General features: G+C 36.1%; 4 protein-coding genes and 1 pseudogene across 5 annotated transcripts; all 5 read right to left on the bottom strand.

Moving 5' to 3' along the window:
• Positions 1-703: 703 nt before the first annotated feature.
• LOC132177111 (probable polygalacturonase) lies at positions 704-2,964 on the bottom strand. 2 transcript variants are annotated; one of them, XM_059589333.1, is made up of 6 exons: positions 2,875-2,964; positions 2,191-2,505; positions 1,984-2,092; positions 1,715-1,892; positions 1,563-1,633; positions 704-1,434 (listed from the first exon to the last, which is right to left on the bottom strand). In XM_059589333.1, exons 1-6 carry the CDS (start codon positions 2,953-2,955, stop codon positions 740-742), a joined length of 1,449 nt encoding a protein of 482 aa, XP_059445316.1. In that variant the 5' UTR covers positions 2,956-2,964; the 3' UTR covers positions 704-739. The 2 variants fall into 2 exon arrangements, with proteins under 2 accessions (XP_059445316.1, XP_059445322.1); XM_059589339.1 differs by having other exon boundaries at positions 2,822-2,900.
• A 1,450-nt stretch (positions 2,965-4,414) lies between these two features.
• Positions 4,415-6,723, bottom strand: LOC132166887 (probable polygalacturonase). Its single transcript, XM_059577738.1, has 6 exons — positions 6,688-6,723; positions 6,093-6,422; positions 5,826-5,946; positions 5,564-5,741; positions 5,386-5,456; positions 4,415-5,253 (listed from the first exon to the last, which is right to left on the bottom strand). Exons 1-6 carry the CDS (start codon positions 6,718-6,720, stop codon positions 4,559-4,561), a joined length of 1,428 nt encoding a protein of 475 aa, XP_059433721.1. The 5' UTR covers positions 6,721-6,723; the 3' UTR covers positions 4,415-4,558.
• Positions 6,724-9,243: 2,520 nt separating this feature from the next.
• LOC132188751 (probable polygalacturonase) lies at positions 9,244-11,601 on the bottom strand (annotated as a pseudogene).
• A 4,122-nt stretch (positions 11,602-15,723) lies between these two features.
• LOC132167404 (probable polygalacturonase) lies at positions 15,724-18,684 on the bottom strand. The gene is made up of 6 exons (XM_059578371.1): positions 18,651-18,684; positions 17,658-17,984; positions 17,415-17,535; positions 17,131-17,308; positions 16,601-16,671; positions 15,724-16,412 (listed from the first exon to the last, which is right to left on the bottom strand). Exons 1-6 carry the CDS (start codon positions 18,681-18,683, stop codon positions 15,724-15,726), a joined length of 1,419 nt encoding a protein of 472 aa, XP_059434354.1. The 5' UTR covers position 18,684.
• A 541-nt stretch (positions 18,685-19,225) lies between these two features.
• Positions 19,226-24,150, bottom strand: LOC132188482 (probable polygalacturonase). Its single transcript, XM_059602950.1, has 6 exons — positions 23,949-24,150; positions 23,072-23,401; positions 21,328-21,451; positions 21,036-21,210; positions 20,885-20,955; positions 19,226-20,066 (listed from the first exon to the last, which is right to left on the bottom strand). Exons 1-6 carry the CDS (start codon positions 23,979-23,981, stop codon positions 19,363-19,365), a joined length of 1,437 nt encoding a protein of 478 aa, XP_059458933.1. The 5' UTR covers positions 23,982-24,150; the 3' UTR covers positions 19,226-19,362.
• Positions 24,151-26,224: the final 2,074 nt, after the last annotated feature.

Genomic DNA, 26,224 nt, shown 5'->3' with positions numbered 1-26,224 from the left:
AGACTGGCTGTAGACTGTAGTAGTGAAGTATTTCTGGATCCATAAAGTTTCTGTTTATTTAGAATAATACAGAAATTGTAACAGAATCTGTTAATTTCACGCTTTTTGATAACGCAAGAAAGGCAAACAGGCATCAGAGCATTATTCCAAAAACGCTTCTGTTTTTTCTTGGAGCAATTACACCAGAGTAAACAGGTTTCGTTTAGGCAAGTGCTCCAATCCAGATGCTTCACCATTGCAGGGAGGACACTAAGCATAAGTTGAATAAATGTTATGAAAGCTCATTTGATGCTACTTTTCTGATAGAGCCAATTAAGATCTGCAAATCAGGCATTATCACTTTCTACATTTCTCGTTTCTCATTCACATACCTTTTGTGACTTGTTTAGGATATGTGCATGTTCTACCTTGATATTCAGGGAATTTCCTTTTGGGCAAGTATATTATGGGAAGTTGTGGAACATGGGTATCATAAGCTGCTTGGTTTGTATATTGCAATCAGTTTCTTGGCTTGCACTCACACACACATAGATGATAGATGACCTGCTGTCTGTATGAGAAAAAGGCTTACACATTTTCAACTTTCATTTCCTTTTAACTTGCTTGGATGTAGAACAAGGAACAAAGCTCAAATAAGAATAAAAATAGGAAAATCACTTTCATTTGATTCTTTTTTTTTTTTTTTTTTTTTTTTAGAACCGAGTTATTTCCAAATTTATTACAATCTTAGACGAAGGCATTAGGCAGTGGTAGCAGAACATGCCTTCAACTGAACATGTTCAATGGGCAGCTTATCCTCAGGAAAGTGACAAACAACACCTTTTTGCTCAGGCAACAAATTGCACGGCTTAGGAGTCACATTGCTTGTCACCCCTGCAATATTAGAACAGTTCCATTGTAATGCCTTAGGCGTCTGAGACAAAGTAATATTAACATTAGAAATGCATATTCCTGTAAAAACATCATTAGTGATTCCATCAAATTTTGCTGAAACATTAACATTCTCTGCCACCACATCTCTATAATTAATTCCATGAATCTCTGGAAGGGCTTTTGGATCGAATCCATTGTCAGGGTGCTTGTTATAATCACCCGATATCCAGAAAACATATTTGGTTGTCTTCATGGTCAATCTTCTCACATATATGTCCTTCACAAAACCTCCTCTGCCAATAGCAGTCTTGATTCTAAGACCTGCTTCCATATTAAAGGCTGTGATGTCTTCAATTCTAACATCTTGAATTCCACCAGACATTTCACTGCCTAGAGAAATGATAGCATTGTCGGGTGAAATGCAAGTAAGTCTTCTGATGACAAGCTGCTTTGAGGGCATTCCAAATCTGATTCCATATTGATCATAGCCACTTTTCACGAAAATGCAGTCATCCCCTGGTTCTATGAAGCAGTCCTCAATACGAGTGTTTGTGCATGAATCTGGAAAAACAAAGCCAAAAAACAGAAGTAATACATAGAGCTCAGATTGTTTCATTTGCATTAATCTGTGAAATTGACATGTTCTGATGAGTATCAATGAGAGCAGTTAGTCCAAGAGGCAAACAAACCTGGCTGTATCCCATGAGTGTTAGGAGAGTCAATTGGTGCAAGGATCGTCAGCCCTTGGATTAGTATATCACTGCAATCAGAGCCACAAGAATATGAGACTATGATCATTTGTGCATTAGAGATAAACTTAATAGAAGAAGCATGCTCAAACCTGCTATATACTGGATGGACAAACGAGTATGGAGAGTTGATTAGTATAAGATTAGATATCTGGATTTGATTAGAGTACATAAGCTCGATCATGCATGGTCGGGTCACATTCAATAATCCGCCACTAGGATACTTTGTCCACCAAGTTGCACCCTGCCCATCAATTGTGCCATTGTTGCCTAATGGTTCATTCAGATGGTCAACCAAAATGATGATATATAATAACATGTAATTCTGAAAAATCAATGGGTGGGATCAATTTGTAATTACCGGTGATTACGACGTCTGTGAGATTTGTACCAAAAATAAGACTAGTGAACCGTCTAATTGTTGTCCCATAAGAAGGAAGTGGAGGAAGTTGAGGAAATTCTGATTCATCCTATCCATTTGATCGTGCAAGTGATATACATTATATATAGTATCAGAAATAATATAATCAACGAAGATATAGCGATGTGGGACAAAAGTCATACTAACCGTAGATCCGAGAAGAAGAGCATCCTTGTGGAGAAAAAGAGTGAAATGGCTTGTGAGATTAAAGCTCCCAGTTAACCATTTTCCCGGAGGAACAATAAGCAGTGCCCCACCATCTGATGCATGCTTGCTGAGGCTATCAATTGCGGCCTTGAAAGCTTTGGTGTTTGATGTTTTTCCATCACCGACCGCTCCAAATTCCGTCAAAACAGCGCTGTGCTTTCGACAATTTATTGCCGGATATTGCAAGGTGGACGAAAGCTTAACCGTACATTCTGCCACTCCCAATATAAGAATTGCTGAGATGGTCTGGATAAGCTGCTCATCAAAGAAAATCCTTTAAATTCTTCCTTGTAAGACAATCACTCAAATCACACAAGTAAAAGTAGCTAGAATTAAATATATCTAAAAAGTCAAAAATGTTTTACCAGGCAAACCCCAAACACCCAACAGAGCTTTATATATATATTAAAACCCAAAGACCCATCACAAACAAGTTTTGTATACATACAAAAGTTAATTAAGACCGAAAGACCCATGATCAGAAATCAGCAAAAGCAGTCTGTTTTGTGAGATTAACAAGATTCGAACCATATTATTCATCAGAAAAACAGAGCATCGAGGGAAACCATACATGGGATGTTCGAAATCTCAGACACGGCTCCATGGTCTGAGGAGAATACTTACAACTGTTTTGCATTGCAGATCGGAGAGGGAATTTATAGTCTGAGATGAATATGGATAATCGACGTCAACTCTTTTCTTCATCCAATGAGAATCAACTAAACGCGTTGAACGTTTCAAACATGCCAATAGCCGTGAAGTCAAGTAAATACAAGTGGCAAGATTAGCGGAAAATAAGTGGGTGAGAAATTAAGACGCCAAAAGATTTAGTACATAAAAATTCATTAGCGTCACATAAAAGGAAAAAAACAAAAAAAACTTTTCTTAATTCTCTAAAAAGTCTTCAACATCTTATTAACTATATTTTTATTTATATTATTAAAAGGGAGAAAAATTTTGAAAAAAAAAAAAAAAAACATGTGAAAAAAAATAGAAAAGAAATTTGGAAAAAGAAAAAAAAGAACATGCGAGAGTAAAAGTAGAAAAAGATTTGAAAAAAAGAAAAAACAGATAAGCGAGACAAAAAAAAAATAAAACGGCTCCCTTAAAAAGTATTGCTACATTTAACATTTTTTTTTAACTCTTCTAATCAAATATTTTTTTTACTTTTTTTTTTTTTTTGCTAATTTAATGTAGGGTTTTTATAAACATTTGAAGAATAATTTTAAATAAAAGTACCATTTGACTTTTCTATTGTGAATGATCTTAAACTTGTGTTAAGAAGTTTAAAAAGTAATTTTAATACATAATTGTAACTAATAAAAATATTAGTAAAAAGTTATTTCTAATTTTCTAGTCTCTCTTCCTGAAGTCGCTGCCCTCTTTCTCTAAGAAGCTAAGTCAAAAGAGACATTAAAGTGCGATGAAAGGAGAACCACAAAATCAACAAAGAACAAAGCCACGCTTGACTTGAGAAATACAAGTCATCCTTCCACACTACAATTAAATAGCACCAAAAAAAAAAAAAAAAGCAATTTTTCTTTTTCTTTTTTCCCAAGCCCTTGTCATATTCTAGATTATGAACATGTTTGGATTTTTGCACTGCTTGAGCAATGTGACATGCTCCTCAATAATGCAAGAACAATATTCTGTTTCTTCTGAAACTGATCATGTCCTTATTTTTTGTTCTTCAATTCTGACAATCTAGGGTAGAAACTTGTAGCCATAATCACCTAGAAGAAAATCACAACCAGTACTAAATAATGTTGGAATTAAAAGCACTAATCATGAAGGTCAATGGGGTTGAAGGTACTGCTTTTTCGAGACAAGTATCACGATCGATGATAATATATATTTCCTCAGTTCACAGGCTTAAGCCTTAAAATATTTGTTCATTTTGAATTACCCTTTTTACCAAAATAAATCTTCATAATATTCCATGTACATCATTTATAAATGAATTGGAAATTTTTGCTCTAATCAAGTTTTATGAATTTATAATGTTAATTGTGGCTCTAGTTTATTATATTGGAGTAGGTGCATTTTCTACCTTGATATTCAGAACACTTTCTTCACTTTTCAGTCACAAAAAATTTGAAACTCTTTTCTTCTTCATATCATATCAATCAATTCTTATTATAATTCAAACAAAACATAAATAAGAAACTTAAACATTTCCCTTTCTCTAGCTTGGTTGTAGAAAAAGGAACATCACTAAAAGAAGAACAAAAATTGGTTCCATTTTTTAGAGAACCGAATTATTTGAAACACAAAGTTCCAAGTACATTACAGTACTCTTACACAGGCATTAGGCACCAGTAGTAGAACAAGTCTTCAACTGAATATCATCAATGGGCAATCGATTCACGGGGAAGGGACAAATAACACTTTTTTTCACGGGCAACAAACTACATGGCTGAGGAGTCACATTGCTTGTCACCCCTGCAATATTAGTGCAGTTCCATTGCAATTCCTTTGGCTTGGCAGTCAAAGTAATAGTCGCATTAGAAATGCATATTCCTGTAAAAGGATCATTATCGATTCCATCAAGTCTTGCTGCATAAGTAACATTCTCCGCCACCACGTCTCTATAATTAATTCCTTCAATATGTGGAATGGCATTTGGATCGAATCCAGCGTCAGGGTGTTGACTATAAGCGCCTGACATCCAAAAAACATACTTCATTGTCTTGAAGTTCATTCTTCTCGCGTAGATGTCCTTCACATAACCTCCTCTTCCCCTAGCTGTCTTGATTCTAATACCTGACTGTGTTTCAATGGCTGTGATGTCTTCAGCTCTAACATCTTGAATTCCACCAGACATTTCACTGCCTAGAGCAATGGTAGCACTATCAGGGGAAATGCAAGTAAGCCTTCTGATGACAAGCTGCTTTGTGGGCATTCCATATTTTATTCCATATTGATCCCAACCACTTTTCACAGCAATGCAATCATCCCCCGATACTATAAAGCAGTCCTCAATACGAGTGTTTGTGCATGAATCTGGAAAACAAAGCCCCCCAAAAAAGAAGATAAAGTAAAATATGGGCTCAGATTATATAGTTTGTATTAATGGAATGGACATCCTCATTGCACGTGATTTGAATTAACAATTAGTCCAAGAGAAAAACAAACCTGGGTCTACCCCATCAGTGTTAGGAGAGTCAATTGGCGCAAGAATCGTCAGCCATTGGATTAGTACATTACTGCAATCAGAGCCACAAAAATATGAGAAGATCTTGCTAGGTGCTATGATGATCATGTGTGCAATAAGATAAAACTTAATATATAAAAGGAGCATGCATGCTCAAACCTGCTATATATCGGATGGACAAACCACGATGGAGAGTTGATTAGTGTAAGATTAGATATCTGGATTTGATTAGAGTGCATAAGCTCAATCATGTATGGTCGGGTCACATTCAAGAATCCGCCGCTACGGTACTTCTTCCACCAAGTTGCACCTTGGCCGTCAATCGTGCCATTGTTGCCTAATGGTTCATTCAGATGGTCAACCAAAATGATGATATATGCTAAACATGTAATTCTGAAAGGAAAAATCAATCTGTAATTACCGGTGATTACGACATCTGTGAGATTTGTACCAAAAATAAGACTACTGAACCGTCCACCAGGTGCATCCCTTCCTGTCCCATAAGAAGGCAGTGGAGGAATTTGAGGCCATTCTGACTCATCCTGTCCATTTGATCATCCACGTACCCATATGGTGAGTGATAGTATGAGAAACACAGAAGATCCATCTCCAGCATAAAAACTAATCATTTCAAGTAACTGAATAATACCCACATGACATTCCCACGGTAGACAAAATTTATGGTTACCTGAGATGCAAGAATGACAGCACCCTTCTGGAGAAAAAGAGTGAAATGGCTGCTTGTGATATTAAAGCTCCCAGTTAACCATTTTCCGGGAGGTACAATCAGCTGCGCCCCACCATCCGATGCATACTTGCTCAGGCTCTGAATTGCAGCCTTGAAAGCCTTGGTGTTTGATGTTTTTCCATCGCCAACCGCTCCAAAATCCGTCAAAACCGCGCTGTGCTTTCGACAGTTTATTGCCCGGTACTGCAAGGAAACCATAGCTGGTTTGCATTCTGCGGTTCTTAAACTTAGTACTCCCAATACAAGAATTGTTGAGATGGTCTGAATAACCTGTTTTCAAAAGAAAACCAGTTTTTGTGTCGACTTTAAATTCCTTTTTGTAAGACAATCATAGAAGCAAATGCTAGAAAATAAATCCAAAAAGTTAAAAAAATGTTTTACTGTACAGAAAACAGATCTTTTATTTATCTAATTAAAACCCAACGAAAACAAAAAAGAAGTTTGTAAACAACTTATATTAAAACCAACAAGTTTAATTTATATACAAAAGCTAGAAATTAAGTAGTCTGTTTGTGAGCGTCCAGGGAAACCATACATGGAATGTTCTGAATCTTAGACACGGCTCCATGGTCTGAGAAGAGAATATTTAAAGTTGTGTTTGCATTGAAGAACGAGGAGGGAATTTATAGAGATGTGACGGAACCTACATTTGGAAATTGGAAGCTTTTCTGCTCAAATGTTGGAGATAAAAATGGATGATTGTTGGGAACTGTTTTCTTCGACTGTTTTCTACATCCATTGAGAATTAACTAACTTCTTGAATGTTTCAAACATGCCAAATATAGCGGTGAAGTTAAGTAAATAGAAGTGGTGTATGAGAATAAACATGTTAACACATGTAGGTGTTGTTGAGTATGGTTTTTAAACTAACTAGCATATAACACGCACTATAAGCAAGTTACTATTCTTTGCTATAAAGAACTAAAGACGAAGGTGAAGGAAGCTCTAGTGGCCCCAAGGATAAGGAGAAAAGAAAACCAGTCGATTCATATTATTTTTTAGCTAATTTTGTTTGGGTCTGTTGTTGGAAAGTCTAACCATCTTTAACTTTGTTTCCTTTAACCTATTTCCCATATTACTTCGAAAAATAAAATAAAATTCAGTGGAGCATGATCATCGAAAAACATGCTCAATTGACATTGGTAAAAATGAAGCCGAGTAAGCCTTCGAAGCAATGAAGCCAAGTTCAAGCAACCTTAAAGGGCCTTCTCAAATTTACAAACATGATGAGAAAAATTAGGATGGAGACAAAGCCCGACAGTTGAACCATGTATACGGACTTACAAAGTACAACATGCAAAAAAAAAAAAAAAAAAGTACTAGGTTTTTTATTTTTTTTATAGCAAATCTCAATGTCAAAACATATAATTTGGGTTGTAATTGAGAGTAGTTGACTTAGAGTTGAGTCTCGTTTGAAATCAGAATTGAATGTATTCCCATAATATCAAATCTCACAATGTATTCTAACATTTCCTCAAGCTTAAGGTAGAAGATTCTTGAAGCTTGAGTTTAATTTTTCTTCTTCTCTTTATCTTTATTTATTTATTTTATTTTTATTTTTTTCGAGATGGCATGGTCGACGGCAATGACGGTAGACAGTCGGCAACGATGATTGGAGATGCACCTTAAATAAAATTATCAAAAGAGGGTCAACTATGAATCAAAATGAAAACCAACAAAATGCTGAAAATGAGGCCAACTATGGGCCTGGGTTTTTAATCAATACCACATAGGCCAAAAGTTGTGCAAACAATGAGCTGAAATGAGAGCCAACTGTGGGCTAAAAAAAGCCTAAACTTTAAACAATGCCACAAAGGCCAAGCAAAAATGGGCCAATTATAGGCAAATAAATGAGAGTTGATGTAGGTTGAAAGGGGCCTGAATTTTTAACAATACCACAATGGCCAAAAAAAAATGCTAAAAGATGGGCAATTTGACCTCTATTTTTTCACCAAATTTTTTCCCTCTTTTTTTTTTTTTTTTTGATATTTGTTGTAGATATTGCTATGACAAAGTATTGGATGCAGCAGCATGATAAACCTATGTATGAGGTTTGTGATTTCATAGAGCTCCTTGAATTGACAGGCTTTAAGGTGCCACGACAACCTTTACCGACTCCAAAACATGTCGACCATCACAACCGCTGCCCTGCAATATTCACCCAGCAATATTCGTTGATTGGTGGGGTGGGAGATGGGCATTCGATCATGAGCAAACTTCAACACACCAGCCGCTTGACAAAACTAGTACACAAGCCAGAAAAGGAACCAAGATACTAGATAATGGGCCCTTAAAAGAAGTTAACACGTACACTCTAATATCATGTGAAAATTAAAGACAAAACAACGAAAAAATAAATAAAATAAAATAAAATCCACACCGGTGTTAGCCTATACCTTTGATACCATGAAATAAAACATAATAAAATGCAGAAAAATAAATAGAGACAAAAGGTTTTGTGCAGTTCAGTCTATTACTTAGGTCTATATGATAAAACCCAAAAAGTTACATTTTGTTTTTATTCCTTAATAAATTTACAGTACAAATGGTTCATAGGAAGGTGGAGAGAATACAAATGATATGGGAGATCAAATCAAATCAGAATTAAATATTAATGTATCTAATTTTATTTTATTATAATCAATTACAATCAATCTTAATATATTCCCATAATATTAAATCTCATAATATTTCCTCCTTGTCATAAGTTGCTTGGCTTGTACATTGCAACCAGTTTCTTGGCTTTGCACCCGCGCGCATGGATGGTAGATGACCTGCTGTCAGCAGGAGAAACAATGCTCATCAAAGCCCTCTTTCTCTCTCTCTCATTTTTTTCATTTATCCCAAAAAAAAAGTCAAACTCATTTCTTCATGTTACCAAACAACTTTCTTTACTTTTCTCTCATAAAATAAATTAAAACTCATTTCAACTTTATATCACATCAATCAATTCTTATTACTAGTCAAACAAAACAAAAAAAACAAAGAACATCCCTAAATGAAGAACAAAAATTGGTTCAATTTTTTAGAGAACCGATGGAGTTATTTGAAACACAAAATTCCAAGTACATTACACTCTAACACGAAGGCATTAGGCACCACCAGTAGAACAAGTCTTCAACTGAATGTCATCAATGGGCAATCGATCCTCGGGGAAGGGACAAACAACACCTTTTTTCACAGGCAACAAACCACATGGCTTAGGAGTCACATTGCTTGTCACCCCTGTAATATTAGTGCAGTTCCATTGCAATTCCTTTGGCTTGGCAGTCAAAGTAATAGTCGCATTAGAAATGCATATTCCTGTAAAAGGATCTTTAGCGATTCCATCAAGTTTTGCTGCATAAGTAACATTCTCTGCCACCACGTCTCTATAATTAATTCCTTCAATATGTGGAATGGCATTTGGATCGAATCCATTGTCAAGGTGCAGAGTGTAAGCCCATGTCATCCAGAAAACATACTTCATTGTCTTGAAGTTCATTCTTCTCGCGTAGATGTCCTTCACATAACCTCCGCTTCCCCTAGCTGTCTTGATTCTAATACCTGACTGCGTAAAAACTGCTGTGATGTCTTCAACTCTAACATTTTGAATTCCACCAGACATTTCACTGCCTAGAGCAATGGCAGCACTGTTAGGGGAAACGCATATAAGCCTTCTTATGACAAGGTTCTTTGTGGGCATTCCATATTCATCCCAACCACTTTTCACCGCAATGCAGTCATCCCCTGAGACTATTAAGCAGTCCTCAATACGAGTGTTTGTGCATGAATCTGGAAAACAAAGCCCCACAAATTAAAACAAGTAAAACAATAGGCTCAGATTGTATAGTTTGCAATATTAATCCCTGGTTGAGGCATCCTTATTGAATGGGATCTGGATTCAATAATTCAAGAGGCAAACAAACCTGGGTTTATCCCATCAGTGTTAGGAGAGTCAATTGGCGCAAAGATCGTCAACCCTTGGATTAGTATATCACTGCAATTAGAAACACAAAAATATGAGACCATGATCGTGTGTGCATTAAGATCAACTTAATTATATTAATATATAAAAGGAGCATGCATGCTCAAACCTGCTATATACTGGATGGACAAACCACGATGGAGAGTCGAATAGTGTAATATTAGATATGTGGATTTGATTAGAGTGCATAAGCTCAATCAATAATGGTCGGGTCACATTCAGGAATCCGCCACTTCGATACTTTTCCACCAAGTTTTACCCTGGCCGTCAATCGTGCCATCGTTGCCTAATCATACATTCAAACGAAGAACACGGTCAACCAAAACGATCATAATTTCATGTAACTCTAAAAAATCAATGGCTCAAATCAATCTGTATGTAATTACCGGTGATCACGACGTCTGTGAGATTTGTACCAAAAATAAGACTGCTAAACCGTCCACCATTTGCATCCCTTCCGCTCCCATAAGAAGGCAATGCAGGAAGAAGAGGCCATTATGACTCATCCTGTCCATTTGATCATGCATGTACATGGCCAGTGATAGTATCAGATCTCCAACATAAAGAAAATAATCATATGTATGTTCTAAAATCACTTTTCTTAGACCTTTTTGCTTAGAACCCAAGAAACAGAACTAAAGTTAAGAGCAACAAAATGAAAGTGAATAATACCCATAGATTACAGTAGGCAAAAGTTATGCTTACATGAGATGCAAGAATGACAGAGTGGTTGTGGAGAAAAAGAGTGAAGTGGCTGGTGAGATTAAAGCTCCCAGCTAACCATTTTCCGGGAGGTACAATTAGCTCTGCCCCACCATCTGACGCATACTTGCTGAGGCTATCAATTGCAGCCTTGAAAGCTTTGGTGTTTGATGTTTTTCTATCACCGACCGCTCCAAATTCCGTCAAAACCACGCTGTGCTTTCGACAACTTATTGCCCGGTACTGCAAGGTGGACGAAAACTTAACTCTACATTCTGCGACCCGTAAATTTAGCATTCCCAATATAAGAATTGCTGAGATGGTCTGGATAACCTGTTTTCAAAGAAAACTGGTTTCGTAAATTTAAAACCGAAGGGAAAAAAGAAGTTCGTAAACAACTTAATGAAAACCAAAATATCGATATCAGATTAATCATGTATATTATTCATCAGAAAAACAGAGCATCGAGGGAAACCGTACATGGGATGTTCTGAAACTTAGACACGGCTCCATGGTTTGAGAAGAGAATATTTAACATTGTTTTGCGTTGTAGAACGAGGGGGGAATTTATAGGGACATGTGGGACCAATTGTCGGAGATAAATGTGGGTAATTGACGCTAACTGTTTTCTTCATCCATTGAGGATTAACTAACTTTTTGAATATTGCAAACTTTGGTGCCGCATAACATCACCAAGTGGGAAACTATCAACCTTAATTCATCCCCATTTTCTCTTCTATTAGAATTAATAGTACGGGCAACGATCTCATTTGTAACCATGCTTTTTTGTTTGTATTTGCTCAAGAGAAAAAAACTTCTTGAATGTTTCAAAACATGCCATATAAAGGGTGAAGTCAGGTAAGTAAAAGTGGCATTTGAGAATAAACATGTTTAAACACATGCAGGTGGTGAGTATGGCTTTACGAGTACTTCTAAATACTCTTGTTTTTTCTCACTTTCATACCGCTAAAGTTATATGGTAGTGCTTAAAAACTCTTGAATTTTTTTCCTTAAGATACACGGGATGATGGACACTACCATATCAGTCCAATTGTATATGATTGAGATAAAAGATATATATGTAGCATTTACTCATGGCTTCTATTTCTCCAAACCTTTATTCGCATGTTTACATATGTTTATGTAACATCCTGGTCACATATTAGGAAGAAGAATTGCACACACAGAGTGAGTGGTTTATAATAGATGCTCATGAGTGTTAAGTCTCACATATTGCTTATTTACTATGTGAAACTAAGCTTTATAAATCTTAGGAAGTTTCAAATTGACTAGACTTTTTAGGATGATAGCGCAAATATGGTTAGCACTTTATGTGGGTCATTACAAATGGCATCTAAGTCACCTAATAATGCCATGTGGTACTGTCACCATTGCATGACGTGGTCCTGGTGAGAATGTAGGGGCTTTTAAGGGAAGAGTTTGTAACTCTCTGATCCCATATTGGGAAGAGTAGTTGTCCATATAGAGTAACACTTTGGTCCCATATTGAGAAGATGAATTGCCCACATAGAGACAGTGAGTAGTTTATAAAATATTTTTATGTGTGCTAAGTCTCACATTACTTACTTACTAGTTGAATGCCTAAACGAAGGCGAATTAGGTAATTGCCTAGGCCCTCAATAAAATAAGGCCCCAAATAGTAATAATATAAGAGAAATGATAAAATTCATTCTTTTAACCATTTCCATGTAGTGAATACATGAATCCACTATTGAATTTGTGTGGCACCTACATGCCTCATAGTATAATTCGGTTTTCTTTTATAAAAAACAATTTAAGGACCCAATTATGACAAAAAAAAAAAGAGGTTAGTCAATACTCTTTAATTAAGGCCGGCCCCAATTATGATAAAAAATAGGGAAAAATATAAAAAAGCCCCACAAACTACCAGCCGTTTTCGATTTAGCCCCCTAATGTTCCAAAAGTGATAAAGTAGCCCCCCAAACTACCAAATTATTGCATTTTGGCCACTCCGTTAGTCAAAACCGTCAGTTTGGACGGAAACTGCAAAACGACGTCGTTTGTTATGGGTAAGTTACTACAATGCCCTTTTGAGAAAAATATAAAAAAGCCCCCCAAACTACCAGCCGTTTTCATTTTAGCCCCCTAATGTTCAGAAAGTGATAAAGTAGCCCCCTAACTACCAAACAGTTGCAATTTGGCTACTCTGTTAGTCATTACTGTCAAATATGATGGAAAATTCAAAACTACGTCGTTTTGACAATGGTAAGTTACTAAAGTGCCCTTTTAGAAAAAAAAATCATATTAAAACAAGCACGCTAAATGGCGCCGTTTTGCTTGAAATTAGGGTTTCCTTACACTTACCAAAACGACGCCGTTTTGATAAGTGTTAGGAATAAAAAGAAAAAACCTTAGACACCACGTAGAAAAAACCCCCAACCCCAGTTTATCTCTCTCCCCCAAACCGCCGACCACCACATCGTTCTATCTCCGGCAACCTTCTTCCTCAAGTGAAAAAAACGCAACGCCCCTCTCTCTCTTTCTCTCAAAACGACTGCCCCTGCCACCACCATCCATCACCGCCGGCCACACCATCCACTAGCTACGAAGCGCCACTGAAAAATTCTTACCCATTGTAGAAATCAAACAAAAAAATCACGTTCGTAGATAAACAACACCGATCCGACAGCTATACCATGAAATACAATAAAAAGATTGAGGTATGGGTAAGATTTACAGGCTGTCGGAGATAGACGACGTGGTGGCCGGCGGTTTTGGGGAGAAAGATAAACTGGGGTTGGGGGTTTTTTCGTGGGTCACCTGCGTGGGGTCTAGGGTTTTTTCTTTTAATTCCTAACACTTACCAAAGTGGCATCATTTTGGTAAGTGTAAGGAAACCCTAATTTCAAGCAAAACGGCGCCGTTTTGCTTGCTTGTTTTAATATGATATTTTTTTTTCCAAAAATGGCATTTTGGTAACTTATCATTGCCAAAACGATGTAGTTTTAAATTTTTCATCATATTTGACGGTAATGAATAATGGAGTGGCCAAATTGCAATTGTTTGGTAGTTTGGGGGCTAGTTTATCACTTTCTGAATATTAAGGGGCTAAAATGAAAACGACTGGTAGTTTGGGGGGCTTTTTTATATTTTTCCCAAAAGGGCATTGTAGTAACTTACCTGTAACAAACGACGTCGTTTTGCAGTTTCCGTCCAAACTGACGGTTTTGACTAACGGAGTGGCCAAAATGCAATAGTTTGGTAGTTTAGGGGGCTACTTTATCACTTTTGGAACATTAGGGGGCTAAATCGAAAACGGCTGGTAGTTTGGGGGGCTTTTTTATATTTTTCCCTAAAAAATAATTACAAAGAATTGAATCTCAAGATATTGAGACGTTAGGGGGAAAAAAATGGAAAGTCATATTAATGACACCCTAAAGCAATAACTAAACTCATAATTTCACCTAAACTTAAAGCTAACACGTGTCTAAGTTCGTTCATTAAAATTATTTTTAGAATAAAGTAAATTTTGTTTTTTACAAATTAAATTCGACTTAAAAGAACTATATGTAGCTCAACACAAAATATGGCAAATGTTGAAATTAAATGTCTTGTAGCAAAGACGAATTTTGCATGTCGTTTAAAAAAAAATTAAAGGAAAAAGGCGAAAGGAATGATTAAAATTAAAAATTTAAATATAAAAAGGGTTGCTTAAATTTGCCGCCTTAGGTATCAAAATCTATCGAACCGGTCCTAATAATAATAAAGATGTGGTTAACATTTTTCCTAATCTTTACAATTTATATACAAGAATACATGCACAACGATCTTTATGGAATAGAAATCTCATGAATGTCCATATTCCTTGGTTGGGGATTCCTTGCTTCTATGTTGTCTATGATATGTCTATATTTCTTTCCTTTTTAGGTGTCGGTGGTAAGAGAGGAGGAGATAACAGGATTTGTCTCAATATGGCCCCTGAAGCTCAATGCAGTTGCAGTAGATTTAAGATAAGTGTCACATAAAAGGGTCGGAGGGTGAGCGAAAAAGACACCAAACTCACTCAAAAATTTTTGCAACCAAAGGATGGGGCCATTTTTGTAGCTATTTTTGTTTAGGCTTGTTGTTGGGAGCCCATCCCTTTTGGAATTTTGTTTTCTTGTAACCGGTTTCCCATGTTAGTTAGGAATTTATATAAATTCCCTAAGTTTAAAAGCAAATTGAAGAATTTAAAAGAAGAATGGATTGTAGGTACCTAGCTTATGGGGGTGTATAAAGAGAAGGATCGGAAGAAATATAGAATTAAGAGACAAAAGCAAACAATTTATCATATGACAAAAAGAAAAACAATTTATCAGGGTGCTGAGTGTAAGCCACTGTCATCCAGAAAACATAGTTGCTCTGCATTCTGCGGTTTGGGAACTTAGCATTCCCAATAGAAGAATTGCTGAGGTGGTCCGGATGACCTGTTTATCAAAGAACATCAGTTTTTGTGTCCTTCTTATGAGACAAACACAGAAGCGAAAGCTAGAAATAAATCTAAAAAGTCAAAAATGTTTTACCAGGCCAACAGTAAATAGAGCTTTTATTTATTTATATTAAAACCCAAAGACTCATCATATCACAAACAAGTTTTGTATATATACAAAAGCTAGAAACCATTGTATTAATTAAGACCAAATGACCCATATCTGAAATCAGCAAAAGCAGTCTGTACGTTTTGTGAGATTAACCGGATCGAAACATGCATATTATTCATCAGAAAAACTGAGCGTCGGGCGAAACCATACATGTTCTATTTCTCCAAACCCTTCTTTTATTAGAAACAAAGTTCATTTGACCCAATATTTTCAAAGAACAAACATATTAATTCCAAAGATAAATTTACAAATACATAAGTCTCTCCGTCACAAAAAGGCACTAGGTAGTAGAACAAGTCTTCAACTGAATATCATCAATGGGCAATCGATCCTCGGGGAAGGGACAAATAACACCTTTTTTCACGGGCAATAAACTACATGGCTGAGGAGTCACATTGCTTGTCACCCCTGCAATATTAGTGCAGTTCCATTGCAATTCCTTTGGATCGGCAGTCAAAGTAATAGTCGCATTAGAAATGCATATTCCTTTAAAAGGATCATTATCGATTCCATCAAGTCTTGCTGCATAAGTAACATTCTCCGCCACCACGTCTCTATAATTAATTCCTTGAATCTGTGGAATGGCATTTGGATCGAATCCATCGTCAGCGTGTTGACTATAAGCGCCTGACATCCAGAAAACATACTTCATTGTCTTGAAGTTCATTCTTCTCGCGTAGATGTTCTTCACATAAGCTCCTCTTCCCTTAGCTGTCTTGATTCTAATACCTGACTGCGTTTCAATAGCTGTAATATCTTCAGCTCTAACATCTTCAATTCCACCAGACATCTCACTACCTAGAGCAATGGTAGCACTGTCGGGGGAAATGCAAGTAAGCCTTCTGATGATTAGCTGTTTTGTGGGCATTCCAAATTTGATTCCATATTGATCCCAACCACTTTTCACCGCAATGCAGTCATCCCCTGAGACTATGAAGCAATCCTCAATACGAGTGTTTGTGCACGAATCTGGAAAACAAAGCCAAAAAAAAAAAAAAAACAGAAGTAAAACATAGGCTCATATTATTGTATAGTTTTTATTAATAGAATATACGTGCATCTTCGTTGCACAGGATCTGAATTAATTAAGTAATTTTCCTAGTGATCCGATTGTGATATGTATCAATTAGAACAATTAGTCTAAGTGGCAAACAAACCTGGGTTTATCCCATCAGTGTTAGGAGAGTCAATTGGCGCAAGGATCGTCAGCTGTTGGACCAATATGTCACTGCAATCAGAGCCACAAAAATATGAGATGATATATAGGTGCCATGATCATGTGTGCATTAAGATAAACTAAGGCTCGATTTGTTTTGACGTAAAATATTTTTGAAAAACTATTTTTTGTATTTTCACATGGTTGGTGCCACTGAAAATAAGCTTCTTTAGTTTTGGAAAATGATTTCCGTTTCGTAAACCACTTTCCGAGTTGAGTTTCTCCTTCTCAAACCGTCACACCATCACTAGTAATAGACCACCGTCAGAACTCAAATGTTTATGTCAAATTTTTAATTATTTATATTCATATTTTTATGTTGTGAATAAAAATTGATTGTTATAGATTAATACGATCGAATGAAAATATAGAAAGTAGTTGTGATTTTCCTTACGTGCCAAACGCCAAAAATACATTTTACACCAAAATAAATGGAGCCTTAATTAACATACAAAAGGAGCATGCTCAAACCTGCTATATACTGGATGGACATTCCACGATGGAGAGTTGATTAGTGTAATATTAGATATGTGGATTTGATTAGAGTACATAAGCTCAATCAAATATGGTCGGGTGACATTCAAGAATCCACCACTACGAAACTTTGTCCACCAAGTTGCACCCTGGCCATCAATCGTGCCATTGTGGCCTATAATTGATACATTCAAATGAAGACAAAGGGTCAACCAAAATGATCATACTTGCACATAATTCTGATAAATCAATGGGTCATGTAGTCAATCTGTAATAATTACCGGTGATTACGACGTCTGTGAGATTTGTACCAAAAATAAGACTGCTGAACCGTCCACCAATGGCATCCCTTCCTCTCCCATAAGAAGGCAGTGGAGGAATTTGAGGCCATTCTGACTCATCCTGTCCATTTGATCATCCATGTACATGGCAAGTAATAGTATCATAAACACAGAAGATCCATCTCCGGCTAGCATAAAAAAATATTCATTGTCTACTGTACTGTAGACAAAGTTTATGGCTACCTGAGATGCAAGAATGACAGCACCCTTTTGGAGAAAAAGAGTGAAATGACTGTTTGTGATATTGAAGCTCCCAGTTAACCATTTTCCGGGAGGTACAATCAGCTGCGCACCATCCGATTCATGCTTGCTCAGGCTCTGGATTGCAGCCTTGAAAGCCTTGGTGTTTGATGTTTTTCCATCGCCAACCGCTCCAAAATCCGTCAAAACCGCGCTGTGCTTTCGACAGTTTATTGCCCGGTACTTCAAGGAAACCTTAGCTGCTGTGCATTCTGCGGTTTGGGAACTTAGCATTCCCAATACAAGAATTGCTGAGATGGTCCGGATGACCTGTTTATCAATGAAAATAACATGTCGACTTTAAATTCCTTCTTATAAGTTAATAACAGAACCAAAAGTCAAAAGTCAAAATTCCTTCTTAAGACCCTCATTTGTAATTCCCTTCCCTCTTCTCCTTTATTTGAATTTTTTTTTTAAAAAAATTAAAAATTAATTAATTAAAAATGTTTTTCCTAAACTTTCAAAAGTTACAATAATATCACTCCCAAAACTACACAACATTTTTATAACTTGACTCATTATGTTAGAGTTTTTTTGTTAAATCCAATGGAAAATGGAACACATGTACTCAAAAACAAGCAAAAAAAAAAAAAAAAATTATCTAAGAGCATAATTGTATTGTCACAAATTTCATGGAGCTAGCCGGTATGATGGACATTTTACGTCGTCTATGTCTTGGTAACTTGATGCGCTTGCCGTCTAACATTTGGGACTAACTGAAAATGATAAGTAGTGTGCGAGAGACATTGTAATTCTTTTGAAAAATTGGAATGAAAATTGCAAATTGAATAGTAAATTGAAAAGATAATTAAGCATAATTTTCCTTTGTGAGTTTCTACCCATAATCTAGCCCTAAAAAAATGATATATCAAATGGTAAACATAGGAACCAGAACAATTATTCATCAGAAATACTGAGCGTCGAGGGAAACCATACATGGGATGTTTTGAAACTTAGACAAGGCTCCATGTCTGAGAAGGCACAAAGAAATTGTTTTGCATTGTAGAACGAGGTAGGGGGAGTATTTATAGAGACGTGTTGGTTATAAGTCTATAGACAAAATAGAGATTTTCGGCTACCTCAAGCGCCAGATATCTGACCTTTTTTTAAAAAAAAAAAAATTGAAGAAGAGAGATATTAAAGGGGAATCTAAATTTGAGATATTACCACTAAATTTGAGGTATTAGCACCAAATTTAGGATGATCGAATCCCTTTTAGATAATATCATCCCTAAAGAATTAACCTTCTACTCCTAGGTTTTAGTTTTGAATCCAAAAATAAGTTTTGAGACATTAGAATCTAAATATTAACTCATAAAAATTTAACCAAAAATTTTTTTTATTATTATTATTATTTTTTTAATATTTGTCCTACGCTAGTTTGGCAGCCGCATAGCAGGACTCCTATAGATATATACTTAATTGACGCCAACAGTTGTTAATTCTTCATCCATTAATTGATTAGAATCTACCAATTTGGTACATACGTTGAATGTTTCAAACATGGTTGGTTGTAACAGAAAGGAAGATATATAGCAAAAAGAATAACAGAGGTTGAGAAAACTCCCTTCATTTTGTCCAATTTTATCAAAAAAAAAAAAACATATTTCAAACATAAATTTTTCCAAATACATGGTTAATTGCGATCTCACAAGAGGGTATGAGTGGTAGCAAAACAAGTCTTCAACTGAATATCATCGATGGGCAGCCGATCCTCGGGGAAGGGACAATCAACACCTTCTTTCTCAGACAACAAACTACATGGCTGAGGAGTCACATTGCCTGTCACTCCCACAATATTAGTACAGTTCCATTGCAATTTCTTTGGCTTCACAGTCAATGTAATAGTTGCATTAGAAATGCATATTCCTGTAAAAGGATCATTCGCGATTCCATCAAGTCTTGCTGCATAAGTAACATTCTCTGCCACCACGTCTCTATAATTAATTCCTTGAATATGTGGAATGGCATTTGGATCGAATCCACCGTCAGGGTGTTGACTATAAGCGCCTGTCATCCAAAAAACATACTTCATTGTCTTGAAGGTCATTCTTCTAGCATATATGTCTTTCACAAAAGCTCCTCTTCCGATGGCAGTCTTGATCCTGACACCTGATTCCGTATCAATGGCTGTGATGTCTTCAGCTCTAACGTCTTGAATTCCACCAGACATTTCACTGCCTAGAGCAACGGTAGCACTGTCAGGGGAAATGCATGTAAGCCTTCTGATGATTAGGTGCTTTGTGGGCATTCCAAATTTGATTCCATATTCATCCCAACCACTTTTCACAGCAATGCAATCATCCCCTGAGACTATGAAGCAATCCTCAATACGAGTGTTTGTGCACGAATCTGGAAAACAAAGCAAAAGAAAACAGAACATGGGCTCAGGTGGTATGACAAAAATAGTTCTACCACTCCATTTTGGATAATTTGTAAGTGGATCGAGGTCGAAGAAGTCTCATTGTATAATCTTTTAATTAACAATATTAACATGATCGATCGTATGATGACATGAAAGAAAATTTTTCATCCGAAAATTATGCTTATTCCTCTTACACAGACATTTCTTTTTAAACCTTCAAATTAATTATATTACGACTTTTAATATTTAATTTGTTCCAATTATCATAGAAGTTAGGCTTCGCAAGAGAGCATTCCTAGCAGCCTCACCAAATTTTACCTATATGTACAAATTCTAGCTCTAATTGAAGTTAATACTTAAATTGTCCTTCTATGTATCACATTTATCTTGGTCATTTTAAATAAAAAATTTGTACGTACATGCCCCATTTTAAAGTCAAAATTTAATGAATGGTAAAAATTGCAATAAAATGATAGTTTAAAGGCTAGGGTCAAATGTCGAAAGTTCAGAAATGTACGTACGTCTTTGTTGTGTGTGAGAGTACTAGTGGGGAAATGGGAAAATTAGAACGACAAAGAGCTGATCAACTCATTGAAAAGGTTGTACTACATATAATATAAATATATATAATGCAGTTGTTAAGTAGGTGGGTAGGTATTATTAAGAAGCCTAACTAATAGTGTGTATTATTTGGTATACAGGGAATAGTCCGGAGTTGGTTTGTTTAATTTCTTTAGGTAAAATTCGAACCCAACTTTAATCTATATATATATATATATATCGATCATCCAAGTGGCAAACAAACCTGGGTCTATTCCATCAGTGTTAGGAGAGTCAACTGGCGCAAGGATTGTCAGCCCTTGGATTAATACATTACTGTAATCAGAACCACAAAAATAGAAGATCAATTAAGTGTGCATTAAGATAAACTTAATGAAAGAAGCATATGCTCAAACCTGCTGTACACCGGATGGACAAACCACGAAGGAGAGTTGATTAGTGTAAGATTAGATATCTGGATTTGATTAGAGTACATAAGCTCGATCATGTATGGCCGGGTCACTTTCAACTCATCATTGCGAAACTTTTCCCACCAAAATGCACCTTGCCCATCAATCGTGCCATTGTTACCTAATTAAATGGTACATTCAAATGGATCGAGCCCCTTAGACATGGTCAATTAACCAAAATAATTATCAAAAATCAATGTGTCATTAAATCAAATATACAATTATCATAAATAATTACCGGTGATTACGACGTCGGTGAGATTTGTACCAAATATGAGACTGCTGAACCGTCCATCAGCTGCATCCCTTCCCCTCCCGTAAGAAGGTAATACAGGAAGAAGAGGCCATTCTGACTCCATATCCTGGATCCAATATAATATTTGATCACGCACGTATGTGACAAGTGATAGCATCATAAAAAATTAAAAATTAAATATGAGAGGGAATTAATTAACCATATTGTAACCAAATATTGCACAACATTATATATATATATATATATATATATATGATGGGAATCATAGGATTAAATTAGTTGCCGGCCTACATGCATGAAATCCAAGAAGGTTAATTTGTGGTATTCTAACTCCACGTAAGAAAACTTAATTAGCTTCTATTACGGAAAGAAAAAGAAAAATATTCAACGTCTAATTTCAATTCCTTGACTTTAGGTTCAGATCATTTGGTCAGAGAGCTAGTAACAATTACCAAAAGTTGGTGTTATATATCTTTCATGAAAAGTCGGCTTTCACTTTCATGCATGGCTATCATGCTATAGAGAGCTGCTACGCGTCCCGAAAGTTTTCCCGAATTGAGGTTCCCGACTGACGTGGCGTTGGTAAAACAAACTACAGTTAAGTTACTATTATTAAAAAAAAAAAAAAAAAAAGAAATAGACCTATCCCCTTCGGCCCCAAAAGAAAAAATTTCTCTCCCCAACACCACAGGTCTGCTCTCTCTCCCCCACCCTCACGCATTTGGCTTCCGACAAGGCCCACGCCCACGCCGACCCACTGCACCAGATTGGAGCTGACGTCCACCATCCGGTGCTTCTCTCCCCACGCTCCTCTCTCTCTCGGCGACACCCGCAGTTGACAAGAGGGATTTTTTATTTTTTTTTTATTTTTTTTTATTTTTATTTTTTTTCAGCTGGTACTTCTCACAGATCTGCAGTACTCTTTATTTCCTGTGGAGCCAATGAATTCCTTTTAGAGATTATTTTGCACCAACCTTGATGCTGCTGGTGTTGGGTAGACAGAACTGTGCTGTGCTGTGCGTGATTTTTGGGAGAGAGAGAGAAGCATGCTGAAGGTGAAGGGGATAGCATGCGTGGGTGGGGTGGGTGAGTGGGTTTACTTTTTATTAAAAAAAACAAAAACAAAAAAACTTAACTGTAGTTTACTTAACTACAGCCACGTCAGTCGGGAACTTAAATTCTGGAAAATTTTCCGGATCTCTAGCATTTCTCCATGCTATAATGCCTCTGGCTAATTTCTTGGCCAATACATGAGAGCATTTTGTTACAATTCATGGGTTCGATCTAGTTAAGTCTAATTTTAGGTATCTTCTCTTTGTAATTAAACTGGTTTTTAAAAATAAATTATGCCCAAATTTTGTATAATTTGGTATCAAATTATACGAAAGGGGGCGACCTATGGGCTAAATTAAAATACTGATAAGTGAGTAGAGCTACCTAAAAGAGAAAGGGCTACTATCGATAAAATTAGAGTCGATAGAGTGAACTGTCATGAAAGTCGTTTGCGAAACGTGATGGTATGTTACGATCATGTGTTCCACATGGGTTTATTAATTTTAACCATATGAATATATGCTTTTAGCACCCTTCCCTTTAATTAAGCCAGCTTTCAATCGTGAATTCTATCCAAAATTTTAAGGGAAAGGATATGTAACTCAAATTTGTAGTGACTTTACTAAATAGAGGTTCATCTCTGGCCGGCATAAAGAAAAATTGCTACACATACCTGAGATGCAAGAATGACAGCATCCTTCTGGAGAAAAAGAGTGAAGTGGCTGGTGAGATTAAAGCTCCCAGTTAACCATTTTCCGGGAGGTACAATCAGCTGCGACCCACCATCTGATGCATACTTGCTGAGGCTATCAATTGCGGCCTTGAAAGCCTTGGTGTTTGATGTTTTTCCATCGCCGACCGCTCCAAATTCCGTCAAAACCGCGCTGTGCTTTCGACAATTTATTGCCGAGTAATGCAAGGTGGACGAAACCTTAACTCTACATTCCGCGACTCGTAAACTCAGTATTCCCAATATAAGAATTGCTGGGATTGTCCGAATAACCTGTTTATCAAAGAAAATCAATTTTCGTATCGACTTTAAATTCCTTTCTTAACAGTCAATAATTAACAGAAGTAAAACTTTAAAACGTTTTACCCAAAAAGAAAAGAAAATACTGCTTTTATTTACTTATTTATTTATTAATAAAGGGAAAAAAAAAAAATCAAAGAAAGACGTACAACAAGATTACCTATAGAAACCGCTGTTTTAGAAAAGTTTGCGTTGGAGTACTTGAAAAACGGGTTTATAGCTTGTCTGTCTAGATCATTTCTTTGATCTTAGTGGGTTTCGGTCGTTGCTGGGCTCTCACATCTTCTTATTTCTTAGCAATTTTCTTTGAGATATACTGGTGTTTACGATAGATTAAGGTTGTTTGAGAGCTGGTTTCATACCACTAAGGAGCAAAAACAGTCTGTTTTTGTGAGATTCAACCCAGAATCTAGCCCTAAAAAAATGATATATATACCAAACGAAAAACGCAGAAAACAGAAGCAGAATATTAATGATAAGAAAAATCGAGCATGGAGATCGAGAAATTAATTAAACGTACATGGGATGTTGTGAATCTTCGACACGGCTCCATGGTCTGCGAAGAGAAATTTTTATAATGGTTTTAAATTGCAGAACAAGGCGCGAATTTATAGGGAATTCACGACGGAACGTAATAATGGAAGGATATCAGGTCAAATCTTGGTGATGAATGTAGATGACAGACTCAATTGGTTTGTCGACGAATCTTTCACAGAAGCCATACATGGCGGAGAAGTAACGTCAACGGTAAAAGTGTCGTGTGAGAACAGCTAGCGCAGTATATGGTAAATGTGGGCGCCCATGCATGTATCTCTTCGCTTTTCCACGTCATCTTTATTCTTTATTAGTAATTGGAATCAAATTAATTAAGGTGATCTCACATTTGCGTCGTTAATTGCCCACGTACATTGACACGGATTCGTGGTGGTGCTTGCTTGCTCCAATCAAATATTTTAAGGTTTCAATTACTATATATTAAGACTCATAATCTCATCATTTTTACTGGTTGAAGAATATTTTCAATGACACGTACGCATATGCACCATTGTGCTTGATTGATGGGGGATTATCCTTCGAAGGAGGATCCAAACACTAACAACTCACTGGATAAATATGCAATTAGTTTACTTGGTTGTTGGGGAATTTGATGCTCTTTTGACCTTTTAACGATGAACTGTATCACTTTAGAATTTAGGCACATCCTCATTTCTATTAGGTCAAGTAATTAGGTATATGTCGTTTATTTCTTTTAGTGAACAAGCTAGTGCTTGTCAATTATCATACCCAGTAGAAAAGGATAATGATCATTTACTTGCAGTAGAACAATTGGTGCAGAAAAGCTTATCTGCTGGGTGAACCAATTATAGCACGATATTAATTGACTCCCGTATTCATTGATTAACTTATTATATATATGGTGACATATATATATAATCCTTCCCCTCATTTTTTTTTTTCTTTTCATTAATGTCTTTGTGCTTTTTTGGTATGTGACAACACACACTAATTAAGTTGGTCCTCCACATTCTTTCTTCTTCTTTTAAATTTTTTTTTTCTTTAAATGTTAAATAATATATACCTCAGCATATATAACTAAAGGTACGTACAATAGTTTTTTCAAAAGGATCTCTACATACATGCTTACTAATTATAATGGTTATGTATTTTAGAGTTGTATGTAAAATGACTGACTAAAAACATTAAATTTAGAGAATCCATTGTGATGCGCCTATAATTAATACCAAATCTTTTCGTAGATGGTTTGATTTTCAATATTGGAGGCATGCATCATCAATATTGTGCTCATGATCCCATCCTTTCCATTCTCCTCACTGAAAGAGCAGTACTGCATACGTAGCCGTGTAAAAGTTGTTAGGCAGGAGGCTGAGAAAACATTAGGAGTCACGTGTATACAGCTCGTGAAAAGCATGGTTGATCGATAGCTTTACTCGTACGAAAATCTCAATTCTCGATCTTATTCAAGAGAGCTCAAAAAATTGGTACAAACTGTACGTTAAGATGATAACTATCTACCAACCACCCCTCTATTCCATAAATCACGCCTAGCTAATATTACGGCTCCATATATGCATGTTTCATGTATAGTACTGGTCAATCTCCTCCCATGACTTGCACGACACCCATGTTTTATGTAAAGAGTAGCATGCAGCTTAAAAGTGTAAGTACATTAAATTTATGCAAGTCTTTTCCCTTTTCCCTTTCTTTGTACTTACATGCATCTAAGTATGAAAAGCCTTTCTGCATGCCTTAATTTTTTGGATATGTTTAGGATTGTGTTTGAAGAGCTTGAAAGTGTTTTTAATACTCAAAAAGTCTGTTTGGAAGAAAAAATACTCGTTTGGTAAAAGAATTAAAAGCGTTTTTAAGGGTCCACAAAGCCTAAAAATTGTCAAAATACACTTTTGACAAAAGCTTAAAAATAAAGCTTTTGCCCAAAAACGTTTTTTTGACTTAAAAGCTCTATTTTTCAAACGCAATATCGAACAGGCTCTAACACTCTGTATTTTGGCCAATATATATGTATAATATAGAGCAATTCTGTAGCATACTAGGGGCCTATTTGCGTGTGTGTTTGAAGGGCATAAAAATGTTTTTGACACTCAAAAAGTCTGTTTGAATAAAAATATATATATATATTGAAAGCGCTTTTAAGAGTCCAAACAGCCCAAAAATGATCAAAACACATTTTTAGCAAAAGCTTAAAAATGAAGTTTTTATAAAAAAAAAAAAATACTTTTTTGACTTAAATTATTTCTCAAACGCAATCTCAAACAT

This window comes from Corylus avellana, chromosome ca1, assembly GCF_901000735.1.
Source record: "Corylus avellana chromosome ca1, CavTom2PMs-1.0".
In the NCBI taxonomy this organism is placed as follows: domain Eukaryota; kingdom Viridiplantae; phylum Streptophyta; class Magnoliopsida; order Fagales; family Betulaceae; genus Corylus; species Corylus avellana.
The sequence above is the reverse complement of the archived record's forward strand: the minus strand, read 5'-3'. Positions and strand labels throughout refer to the sequence as shown.